Genomic DNA, 12,818 nt, shown 5'->3' on the forward strand with positions numbered 1-12,818 from the left:
AAATGGAAAACACCCTTAAGATCACCAGTTCCAAACATTAACCTAACACTGACATGTCCACCACTAAACCATGTTTCTCAGCATCACATCTATATATATTTTGAACATCTCCAGGGATAGGGGCTCAACCTCTTTCCTGGGTAGCCTACTCCAATGCTTGACAACCCTTTCAGTGAAGAAATTTTTCCCAATATCCAGTCTAAACCTCTCCTGGTGCAACTTGAGGCTGTTTCCCCTCGTCCTATCACTTGTTACTTGGCAGAAGAGACCAATTCCCACCTTGCCACAACGTCCTTTCAGGCAGTTCCAGAAAGTCATCATTTTTCTCTTGAGTCTTTTTTTCTCTAGGCTAAACAGCCCCAGTTCCCTCAGCAGCTCTGAGATTCATGCTCTGGACCCTTTACCAGCTTCATTGCTCCTCTTTGGATGTGAAACAAGGTACAAGGATCTACTACAAGGTCCAGCCTTCTTTGGACTCTAGAGAGGAAATCACCTGTATGTTTTTACTGTCATTGTTCTGCCTAATTTCAAATAGGCATATTAACAGTCACATCCCTCTCATTTTTTCCCCTGCTTACATGCTTTCTCTCAAACAATAATTGCATTAATCCTTCGTATATCCATAGGAAGGAGGGAATGAACAAGGACCAAGATCCTGGTTTATTATAAACATGCTGAATTTTTTTCTCCCCTACATAAAACATAATCAATTTTCAGATTCTTAACCTGTGAGCAGTCACATACATCCCTTCAATGAGGTACACAAATTGAATCTACAGAACTAGTTACGTGCATGAGACTTTGAAAGACTCAGATTAGGATCTGATTTAAAGATCAATTAGTAAGTCTAAAATGTATTCAAGCCAAATAATCTTTACAGGCTCAAAGTATTTTGATTTTTCAGAAGAAACACATTTGGAGGTAGCATCTGACCTGCCTGCTTCACCGTCAGTAAAAACACAACGTCCCTGACAAGCCCAATTATGACACCTGACCACATCAGATAGAGCTGCTGTACTTTATCTATCAAAGATTTATATGAATCTCTTTTCATGGATTAACACTTCTTGAATAAAATTCTATGCTCAATTTCATCATGAGTACAGTGATCTTTTAGCTGCGCTTTATGAAGCATTATTGGTCATTTTAAGTTTAAGAAATATTCCCCTTAAGATATAAAACTAATGTTATAGGTACATCAACTAATAGCATTATTCAGCATCTCCCCTAAACACAAAGCTGAAGAGACTATAAGAATTTAGGAAATTGACACAAGTAGTTATCTGTGAGGCCAAAAAGCTCCTGTATACCATGACTGTACCTAGTGTTTTCCCAAACTTGATTTTCAAATGCAACGGGAAGAGTTAAATTCAAAGTCAGTGATCCCAAGGCTCAGCTGTACAGGTCTAGCCCTGCCTCCCACCAAACTGCAGACGCTACAGTTTTTACCTGTGAGCCTCAACAGGACATTTTACTTTCCAGTCACTCAAATGGGTGTCATATTCCACAGATATGATTCTAAGAGTAGGACAGTCTGAAGCCAGCCATGTCTAAATTAAAGAAAAAGCAAAACCGAAAGGAGTTTACAATTGAAGTACTTCAACTCTTGCAAGCAATTTATCATCAGGAGAGCAAAAATGTTACTATGGGGGCAATATCAAGCACAATTTTTGCTCTTCAATTAATTAACACACACATTTTGCACCTAGACTATTATTCTTTTATTACATGCTTGCAAACTCTAGTCTGTTCCCCAGCCACAAAATAGGCAAAGGATGGAGAAGCATTACTAACTCACGCATTCCTGGCTCCCTCTTCTGGGTGAAACAAAAATTACTAAGACTACCAACAGGTCTGATCAGTTTAAGTTTTACAGAGATACCAATGAGAGCTGCTTGAAGCAGTAATTACTTATTTACCAACAGTATTTAAGTAGCAACGGGGAAAAACTGAAGCACTCAGACACCAATGTAAGACAGGATACTTAACTGAAAATGTAATTTTGTGTATCTTCTTCTCAGCAATAACATTTCATCAAAAAGAAAGCCTCCTCCTTCACTAACAGGAGAATGATGTTGAGAGCTTTAAATTTTGCAGGGATTTCCTTCTGCAAGAATCACCTGTTCAAAATTTCAGCTTGCTCAGAAGAAGTGCCACTTGCCACTTAACAGATGACAAGTCACTTGATTAAAAAAAAGATGACTGCCAGGGTAATTCTAGATCCTCTGGACAGCTCTCATTAACGAGAAAACAGCAGTTGCATGTGAAAATATGATTGTCTTTCTACCTTTGGCCAGCACTGGCTATAGTCCTCTTCCCCTTCCGAAGCCTTTTTATCCAAATGCCGGTCAATGTCTTGCTGTCGCCAGGTTTTGAACGCTGCTCCCAAAAGACCATGAACAAAAAGGATGTCTGCTCTGATGGGCTGACTGATACAGAAAAAGGAATTTTTAAGAGGTGTATGGTACATATTCTTGTAGCAAATTAAATTTATGTAGAACTTTTAACCTAAAGGATGCCAAAATGCATCACCACACTGCAGGTGATTTTGTATCTCATGGGCAACATTCCATGATATGTTAAAGAGGGTACTCGGATCAAGACAAGCCAGGGATCAACCCAGAGGAGAGCTATGGTGAGCTCTCTCTATATAAAGATATATAAAGAGAGGTATGGGAAGTACCCACCTCACAAGTCACATTATTTTATATTTAGAAACACTACTCTCTCCAGCTATGGTTAATGCAGCTTGGTAGTTCCAGCCTTGTCATCAAAGTAGATCTTCACTGTAACCTAACACCAATGACCAGGGAACAGTTGCTATGAAGTGTCATCATACCATGTTGGCGATTGCTTCAGTCCCAGAGACAGAACCACCACTAAAAGATGAAGCTGTAAATTCACTGGATTTTAGGCCAACATGTGCTGCTGCCAACAGAATAATTACAAGGCATTGTATCCCAAGACAGCCAGCACAAAGGCTTAACAGTTGCAACCTATGTAAAGCCACAATCCATCCCAAGGTTTGTGTTTGGATTTTTCCATGTAGCACAATAATACTCGTCCAATGGCTATGAACCAATCCCATCGCTTCTGTTGTTTTCCTGTCTGACAATCTACATTTGATCTTCTCGACCTGCTAAAGAACAGGAGGAGCAGGTGGCATGAATACAGCAGCACTCTGATGGCAACTCTCACAAAGTTTTGTAGCTGAGCTTTGTAACTCAAAGTACATGTACAATATCTCCTTTACCTGCTACGATATTGCGGATGCAAGACATAAACACCATCTGGATACTTTTCTTTCACTGTCTCTCTGTCTAGATTAGCCAAAGCTCTGGATGCATGAGAAGACTGAATGACATGTGGGGATTTCATTACTTCAGCAAGTACAGAAACCCAACCTACAATGAAAAAAATAAAATTGCAGGTTAACTAATTAGAAACATCAGTCAAACAAAAGAATTCAGAAATGGCATCCTTCAAAGTATACTTGTGAAATGCCAGAAAGACGGAGAAAAGAATTGTCCAAGAGGGAAAACGAAGCTTAAAGCATAAGAAAGACATACAAAACAACCAACAGGAACAAGGGCAGGTGGAAAAATTGATGCTTGCTGAGAAAGCACAACCATTTCTGATTTTAAAATCCAGTGTGTGAAAAATTATTTAAGGAATTAAAATATCCTCACTATTCTAAAAATAGTGTACTATTTACACCTAAGAAACATAGGAGGATTAATGAAGGAAACCTTCAAATACACTCCTCAACAAAATATTTAGTCATAGTTACTTCAAGAAAAAAATAGACTCTTTGTAATACTTTCCCTAAGACATAAAATAGTTTCTTACACACGGATGGTGATGTTCATAGACTACTGAGAAATGCAAAGGTCTACGTTTTATACACACACAGATGCCTAATTTCTTTATAATCCTGATAAATCTTGTTGCTGACCATTTGGTGGTCTAAAAATCTCATTTACATTAAAGTCAAGTTCATAAATAAAACCTGGGAAGACTCTGCAGATGGATTTTCAAATAGAGGCTGCTCTGAAAAGGAAGAAACAACTTATTTAACAAAAACTGTTTCAAAATAGTACATAGTACGTTGTTATTAAGACAGTATGTTGCTAATTCAAAATAGTTCACTGGGGAATTAGGAAAAGAATGAACTGACATGTGAGTTTTGTTTAGATGTAAATGCCTTTGAGAAGTGTCAACAATTTTTTTCAACAAATGATGCATTTACATCTCTAAGTAGAATAGATGTTTACCACTGTGCAAGTTCTCCTTAAGAAGAATGCTATCCAAAATCTACTTTTAGTTCTTCAAATACAATGGAAGACTTCCAAACTAATCTGGTTAAAACCAGCAAGGTCTCTGGTTTTGCATTTCTCTTAAATGAGCCAAGATGAAGTGTCAAAATTAGTGTTCAGAATCCCTCTGCCTCCAGATACTCCATCACAGCTGCTACACATTGCTTTTCTTCCTGTGCCAGAAAATGAGACCTAAGAGGTTCTTCCTATTCATCACCCAGCAACAAAAGGGAAGTCTTATCAGCTCCTGACCAGCAGTACCCAACTGCTCATAACTGGAGTCCAGTTCACTGTCTAAAATTGCATTTTCACTGAGAGCTGTGCCCCAGGGAGCTGTTGATTCTTCAGGTACCCGTATGGTTTTAGCAGCCATCCTAAGAATGTAAGAATGGTGCTAGAGCTCAGAACAAAACCCTTTGCAGTCCAGCTGTGTTTCTCCAAAAGCATGCAGTAGTGGAAGCTGGGGAACAATAAAAGAATAGAATAATAAAAGGGCAAGTGTAGAGTACTGATGCTCCACTATACTTTCTCAGCCTTCTGCAACCAACTTGGCTTCTGTGTGTAGAGCTTTATGGACTTTCTCCTTCCACGAATTTGTCTAATCATTTTTTGAAGCTTTCTGTATCTTCAACAATCAAAATGTTTTGTGGCAAGTTTTAGTTTGGTTTTGCACTGTATGGAAAAACCCCACAGATTAATTTGTTCTATCTGTTCATAATTTAATGTAGAAGAACCTTTGGTCTTGCATTACAAGAAACGGCATGTAATCGTTCTCTTTTTGCCTTCTCCACACCAGTGAGGATTTTATAAATCTCCATCACATTCTTCTTCAGTTGCTTTTCCCAAACTGTCTTAGTCTAGTTACTTTTCTCTTTACAGCCACTCTAAATTTTTATTTACATTCACAGTCCTTCCCTCTGCCTTTGCTACTTCTCTTTTTTGCAACAGGCAGACTAAAAATGAGGCGGACACTAGCTCCAATGTTACTTCTGATATTTTCTGTTTTTCATGTCTTTCCTAATAAAACATTGGGAATTATTTATTTGGTACAGAACTAGAACAATTTCATTCTGATATTTAGGGTGTATTAAAAACACAGAGCATCAGCGCAAGGCTTAGCAGAAGTTACTAGCCTAACACAAAAGGCAAGCTGGGCTGTTCCTTCATGAGACTAAAACTGTCAATTTAAAAAAACAAAGCTACAAGGTAGATGATTAGTAAAGAGCAGGAAACTGGAGAGATTTTTTTGCCAGTAATGTGAACCAAACATTAACCAAATCCAAACTGTCACCATCTATCAGACTTGGAACACCGCTGTAGCACATATATTGGTTAGACAGCATATCCACCACCACCATCTTGCCAGCCCCACAGATATAAAACCAGCACTGCTGCCATGTCTGTTGTATTTTACAAAAGCACTGAATCCTCTGAAAACTTTAGAATAGAATCTGACATCCAGACTGCTTGCACTTGCTTTCCTTTTACCTGCACGTACTATGGAGGAATGAAGTCGCTCATCCAAAGCCATATTTCCAATAATGCGAATGATGTTCCTTTGTATTTTTGCTGAATCTTTACGTAGCTGGTATATCCTCTGTAGGAGCTGAAGGCCTCCTTTAGCTTCAATTTTATCACAGTGAGAAGGAACCTAGCATTATTCAGGAAATACAATAAGTAGACGTCCTGTGAAAGGTTCTTTAAGATGCTGTTAATTCACAGATTAGGGAATTTGAGAGCCAATATGATGCAGAGCCTTTACTACATAAAAATTCTTACTAATCTAGAATTTGTTATGCCATAGTAGAAGAGGAAGCTAATATTTTAATATGCTAAATACATTATTTCTATGGATTTACAATCCAACAGATGCTGAGTACCGTTACTCTTCTCCACATCTGAGGGAGATGTAACTGCTCTTTACTTGGTGTGATCAAATTTCAACTAAAGTTCAAGAGTCTAAACAGGACGTGCTTTAGCAAATGCAGACAATCTCAAGCAGAGCTACTTATCCTCCTGGTCACCACTTAAAATGTAATCATTATGATCCCTTCTCTTTGAAATACAAAGGTATTTTTACTTTCCCAACAGTACTGCTACCATTAACCGATCTTAATGGCAAGTAGATGAATTTGCACTAGTTAGCTGCAGTGTCAGCTACTGATAGTGGCCAAAGACTTTTAACTTGTGCTCAAAAACATGTGGCAGTCAAGGAACTGCCGACGTCCTCAAGTCTGTGGCTTTCAACAGACAGACAAACATTCAGAATGGGCACAGTCATGACTTGCTTAAACTGAAAATCAGGAATATAATAAATTCTAGACTGTCAGAATTTCCATGTATGTGGAAGATATGAAAGGAATGCTGCCAAACTACACTTCATTCGTCCCTACTATCAATAACAATTTGTTATTCTCATTGTTATTTCTCCATGTTCTAGGTTTCTGACCAATTAAATGCACACTGAAGTCTGCAGCAACAGGAATCAAGAATCACACTAAATCTTATGTACTCTTCATCTGTGTCTGCAAAGAACAGACTGACCCTGGAAAGGGGTGCTGTATTACCTGCATGCTGTGCAATATTCTGCCCAGCAGCAACCTTTGAAGGATGGACCTTTGTGAATAGCCAAGGTTTGCATTTCACTCTGGCTCAGACTGAATTCAGGAGACTACTTTGCCCTCTAGAAACCTGACACCAGCTAGATTGAGAGCCATAAGAAGAGATTGCTGAACTGATAGGACAAAGGGCAACGGGTATAAACTGGAACATAAGAGGTTACAAAGAAATACAAGGAAGAATTTCTTCACTGTGAGGGTGAGGGAGTCCTGGGAGGGTGTGGAGTCTCCTTCCTTGGACGTCTTCAAGACCTGCCTGAACACGTTCCTATGCAATCTGATCTAGGTGGACCTGCTTCTGCAGGGGGGTTGGACTAGATGATCTCTAAAGGTCCCTTCCAATCCCTACCATTCTATGATTCACTGTTCGGGTGAGGGAGCACTGGCACAGGCTGCCCAGATGGATTGTTGAGTCTCCTTCTCTGAGGAAATTCCAAACCCACCTGGACGAGTTCCTGTGTGACCTACTCTGGGTGGCCCTGCTCTGACACGGGGGTTGGACAGGATTATTTTTCAAGGTTCCTTCCAACCCTTAAGGTTTTGTGATTCTGTGATGTACACCAACTCATGCTTTGCACTGGGAATTTCACATCATCAGTATCTTGCTCACTGAAACCTGCATGATATCTATCTCCAATGACTTTCAGTGCCAGTGGGAGGTTGCCCTACACAGAAAACACTTGTTAAAGTCATTTGGACTTATCTCCTGCTTTTCTATGTCACAGCTGCCCTTTTACTTCTTCAAAAAGATATACATAGGTATATTACAGTGGAACTTACATGGGCTACTTAGAACAATAGAACTTACATACACTTCTCACAATATAAAATGAGTTTGTCATGCTGTCTCCCAATTCACATTAGTCTCAGCTATCTGAAATCCATACAGAAGGGGTGAAAGGTAAGAGCAAGGACACAGTATCTCCTTTCCAATAAATGAGAAAGGAATGTTTATAAATGTAGCTTTTCAGTTATAGTTTAAAGGACAAATTACCTTAGAATGTTGTACTAAAGCTTGCAAGCAAAAAAGTTCCACCGTCTCTGAAGGGATTTTACTCAATGTCTCGCAATATGGGAGTCCATTTCCTCCAAAACACCATAAGCCTCCCTGAAATGAGAAACAGTAAAAATTATATTACATTCCAAATAGCTACATAAATTAAGCATTTCTAAAATAAAATGTTGTGTGTAATGATCTAAAGAAATTTCTATAAAAGGTCCACAGCATGTATTTTTCAAAATGCACAAATTACACAACAGCACACCATAAAAATATCTATTATTTTTAACTGGAAATATCAAGTAGATTTTCAGTCAGTAGCCTCCATAGTCTATTAACTTCAAAACATACAATAAGGGAGTAGAATGTAGGATTTTCATCTTGCTAATGAATGCCTCCATTTAACATCATCTGCTTAAGCATAAAAAAGCAAGAATCAGACTGTGCCTAGACTTGTCCTCAAGTCCTATGAGGAGTGGCTGAGGGAGCTGGGGTTGTTCAGTCTGGAGAAAAGAAGGCTCAGGGGAGACCTTCGCACTCTCTTACCTGAAAGGCGGTTGTGGTAAGGTGGATGTCAGTCTCTTTTCCCAAGTAACAAGAGACAAGAAATGGCCTCAACTTGCATCAGATATTAGGAAGAACTTTTTCACTGAGAAGGGTTGTTAAACACTGGCACAGGCTGCCCAGGGAGGTGGTAGAGTCACTATTTGTGGAGATTTTTAAAAGCTCTGTAGATGAGGAGCTGAGGGACGTGGCTTAGTGGTGGGCTTGGTAGTGTTAGGTTAGTGGCTGGACTCAATGGTCTTAAAGATCTCTTGCAACCTAAATGACTCTGTGATTCCATAGTGGAAAAAATGAGGAGGAATAAAGGTCTTCAACACTTAGCATAGTCTCCTAAGACTAATCTCTCTCAATCACACAGTAGGAAGACCAGCATAAACTTAATAAGAAACAGTTTTCTAGAACAGCATGATTATCAAAATGCCTCCATATGTAGTTTCTTACCAAAGCTCCTTTTGTAGCAACAGCTCTGGCTGTGAAAACAATCAAGAAGTCATAGTGTAAAAATACTACCCATAACTGCATGATAAGAGATACAGAGTTATTACACTCTGATGTGGGAAACCAGGATGCAGAACTCAATGCAGTGTGAGAAAGAAGTAGACTGACGCATGAACACAGCTTGCACATGTAGCTGATTGGAGGAGCCTCCACAGGATCAGACAATGCAAGTAGCAAACAAGTTATCAGCACAGCTGCTCTAAAGGCCACTGAACAATAAATGACTCTGCTTAGAAGGAGCCAAGGGGGGAGATAAAAGGAGGGGACGCTTGTACAATAAAAAATTCTGCTTGCACCACAATCAGAGTCCACGTCTTCAAACACTGCACTCTAAAATCTCTAAACAAAGCCTGTCAGGTATCATTACTATGAACAGCAATTTTTATTACTTTATCTTATATAATAAACACCGATTTTAAAAAGTCATAATTTCTTACCAAAAAAATAAAATGCACAAGGGACAGCAGATGACACTGGCAATTGTTATTCTTAAGCAATAACTGCACTTTAAACAATATCCCTAAAGCCACTCAGGAAGTTATTGGACAGACAGAATTGAAGAATTTGAAAGAATTTGTGAAGAATTCAAGTCCAAATAGGCCACTAAACTATTCCAGTTCTGGTTTTGGCGATAGGGACCTGTTACAGAGAGGCATTTCCAGGGATATAACAAGAGTTCGCTATTTAAGGTGTGCTTCTCAGTTTGTTAGTAAGACTTACTGAAGGTGTAATCATCTCAGCAGTGAAAGAATGCTCAAACAACAGTAAGGTGAAACATGCAAAAATCATTTTATAAGCACTGGACACAATGTTGAAGTTTCTGCTTTATGGAAAGGTTTATAAGTAAAGATATGATCTTTCAGTAGACTGACTAGTACAGCAAGTATAGATAAATACGCTTTAAAGCAGACTGTACATAGAAGAGATTTTAATTGTGTTGAATGGTCACAAGGTCTCAGTATTTCTCTTCCTCTTAAAATGTTCAAAAATATGGAAATAGGTTTGTGTCTTTGAACTCTGCAGGAGCAAAGAACCCAAATAGTTCTGTTCTGCAGGTAGGCACTCACCCTTTGTGCAGCAAGAGTCTGACTACTTTCACGTAAAGCAAGGGATGTGAAGTACTGGACACATGGATCAAGACCAGTCTGAGGTAAAGACACTAACAGCAAGCGAAGTTCATCTTCTATGGCATAATCCTGGAAACAGTAAGCACAAATAGGATTTAGCTCTGTTCAAAGCATCAAGTAAAATATAGAGAAAAGAAAGACCTGAAATAATGGGATCAGCCACATTAATAAGGCCATAAAATACAAATCCTGGACTTCAGTGCTCTGCAACTTTGGTTTAATAGATATATCTGTAAAGACTTTGGAAACTCATAATCCTAAAACTACTGAATGATGAAAAGTAAGCTTCAAACTTCATACTTTGCTAGCATTATTATAGTAAGTTCTGAAGGGAAAAAGAAAAAATAGTTCCTCTTACTGGCACAGGAAGCTTAACATTATTGGCACATAATGTTACAAACATAAAGCAAAAACTGAGAATATCACTACTGATGAAAGCTGGTTTTCAGAGTTCTGTTGCCTAAGATGTACAAATATTCTCTGACAGAGACCTTTAACGGCACTCATTCCATTAGCTTTACAAAAGACCTCTTATATCACACTTCGTGTGCTGATTCTGCTTTTTGAAGAAGCTGATATTGATGACCTGGTAACTCCAACCATCACATATACACATACACACACACACACAAACTAATTAACATAAAACCAAAACAAGGTCAGATCTATTCAAAACAGATTTGCTGACATCCAAAAGCTGGCAATAAAGCAGTGAGCCTTCAGCAGGCTCAGGCATAAAGAAAAGATAGCTGGTAGATCTTACTGTAAGTAAAGAGGATGGGGAAGAGCCACATCTCCACCTCGGAACCTCTGGAGGCATTTGGGAATTTAAAACAGATTACTTAAGGTTCTTCCAGATGTTACTTTTTTGCTTATCTGATTAATTCTTAGTTACTGTATCAAGGTACAATGCAATTCAGTAGCTAAAAATCATATTTACTGAATTTTCTTTTGGAATACTACTCAAATCAAACAAATACTGTGGTAACTGAAAAGTAGTAACACTAAAGCTCATCATGAAACACTGTAACTTCTAAATTCATATGGAAGTAGGAGAAGATAGCAGAATTTTTTTGTGAAAGACATTGAGTAAGTCTACATCAGTGATACAGCGTGTTGGAGGAACTTTTCCAGGCAGCAAATCTGCCTTGCATCTGCACTGGGAGTCACACGGTACAATCAAAACGGTTTCCCTACTTATATAATCAAGGTTAAAGCTGTGTGCCAGAACACTACCTAGAGCACCAGCAGCTCGGGTGAAAAGGACTCAGGAGTACTCTCTATGCACAGGATTTTGTCAGTATCAACAAGGCAATCCAGGATGACTTAATACGCGACTGCATTGTCTGTTAGGTACTGCACGTATCAGATTGGTAACTGGCTCAAACTTCACTGCTAGTAAATGTGTAATGCAGACATATAGCCCAAGAAAAGTAATTGATCAACCCCCCATCCTTCCTTCCTTCTTTCTCTCTTTCATCCCCATTACTTCTTTCCATTGTGCCATTCACTAATGTAGAGGGGTATATGACTATATTACAGTTCTGTATTTTTATCTCAATTTTATTACTCATTCAGAAGAATCCCACTTTAATATGATAACCAACCATGAAAGAACTAAAAGGAAACAAAGAAGCAAAAGCCATCCAACATCTACTTTTCACTTACTTACATTCTTTATTTTTGGCAATGGTGGTGGAGGCAGGAAAAAGCGAAGGTCAATATCTTTGGATCGAGCCAAGCCTATAGCAGTCCTTTGATCACAGGTTTGGGCAACTGTACCATACTGATAATCTGTAGTACAAGAAATTTGGTGTTAGGGTTAAAACCAACCTTAAAAGTTACATTTGTTTTTAAATGTAGTTTCTGATCCACTTGATTAACATGCTTGAAAACAGAACTGTCTCTCTGCAATCTACATAAATAAGCTCCAATTCTGTAACCACAAGTTCCAAAAGTCAAATATTGCAGTTGTTAGACACTTGGACACTAATTGTTCATTATAGACCAGTTTGATAAAGGTCCTCAGATATAAGTTGAACACATGCAAAAGCAAACATTCAGTATTGCCACTGTGAAAGGACTATAAACCCAAGCTTAATCCCCTGGGGTTGAGTTAAAATTAGAAAGGCATATGCATATTTTTTTTGTTCATACAGTATTAAAAACCAGAGCTTTAAATCCAAATGCTGCCAAGACCTAGACACAAAATTTTAAATAACACAAAAGCTATGTTTCAGGAAAAAAATATTAAAGTCACAAAACCAGGTGACCTCAGAAAAGGCAGGGGAGCACCAAAGTACAGTTTTAAGTAGTCCTTTCTTACTGAAGAGGCAAGGCAGACTTCCAGTTATCCTACTGAAGGGAAACTAGGCTAAATCAGTAACTCCTGTTCCTTTTCAAAATCTATCAACTTCACAGCTGGAAAAATTGAAAAGTGCATACCAAAGTTTAGTGGCAAACTGAAGTTAAATACAAAGTGGATCAGCACTTATTCTATAAGAATTAGTTTCTATCCTTGTTACTGCTATACAACTCTATACAACAAAACTGACAAGCCATCTAAAATTCACTCTTCACAAACAGTCACAGATTGATCATCTTGTTTCTTTGGTGCAGATCACTTATAGCTGCAAATTGAAGTCCCTGACTTTAATGTTTTCAATATTTAGCAGAATATTTACAGGTATGCTGA

At 38.5% G+C, this 12,818-nt stretch overlaps 1 protein-coding gene across 2 annotated transcripts in view; it reads right to left on the bottom strand.

Annotated features, from left to right (window-relative positions):
- SERAC1 (serine active site containing 1) overlaps positions 1 to 12,818 on the bottom strand; it is a 28,746-nt gene that overhangs the window by 7,725 nt on the left and 8,203 nt on the right. The window contains exons 7-13 of one of the 2 annotated variants that reach the window (XM_061989036.1): positions 11,796 to 11,917; positions 10,064 to 10,192; positions 7,929 to 8,042; positions 5,805 to 5,967; positions 3,254 to 3,404; positions 2,288 to 2,429; positions 1,450 to 1,550 (exon numbers count right to left, since the gene is read on the bottom strand). In XM_061989036.1, coding sequence (XP_061845020.1) covers positions 1,450 to 1,550; positions 2,288 to 2,429; positions 3,254 to 3,404; positions 5,805 to 5,967; positions 7,929 to 8,042; positions 10,064 to 10,192; positions 11,796 to 11,917 — 922 coding nt within the window. The remainder of the gene's footprint in view (positions 1 to 1,449; positions 1,551 to 2,287; positions 2,430 to 3,253; positions 3,405 to 5,804; positions 5,968 to 7,928; positions 8,043 to 10,063; positions 10,193 to 11,795; positions 11,918 to 12,818) is intronic. The other variant, XM_061989037.1, reaches the window with a different exon arrangement.

Source organism: Colius striatus, chromosome 2 (genome assembly GCF_028858725.1).
Source record: "Colius striatus isolate bColStr4 chromosome 2, bColStr4.1.hap1, whole genome shotgun sequence".
NCBI lineage: Eukaryota > Metazoa > Chordata > Aves > Coliiformes > Coliidae > Colius > Colius striatus.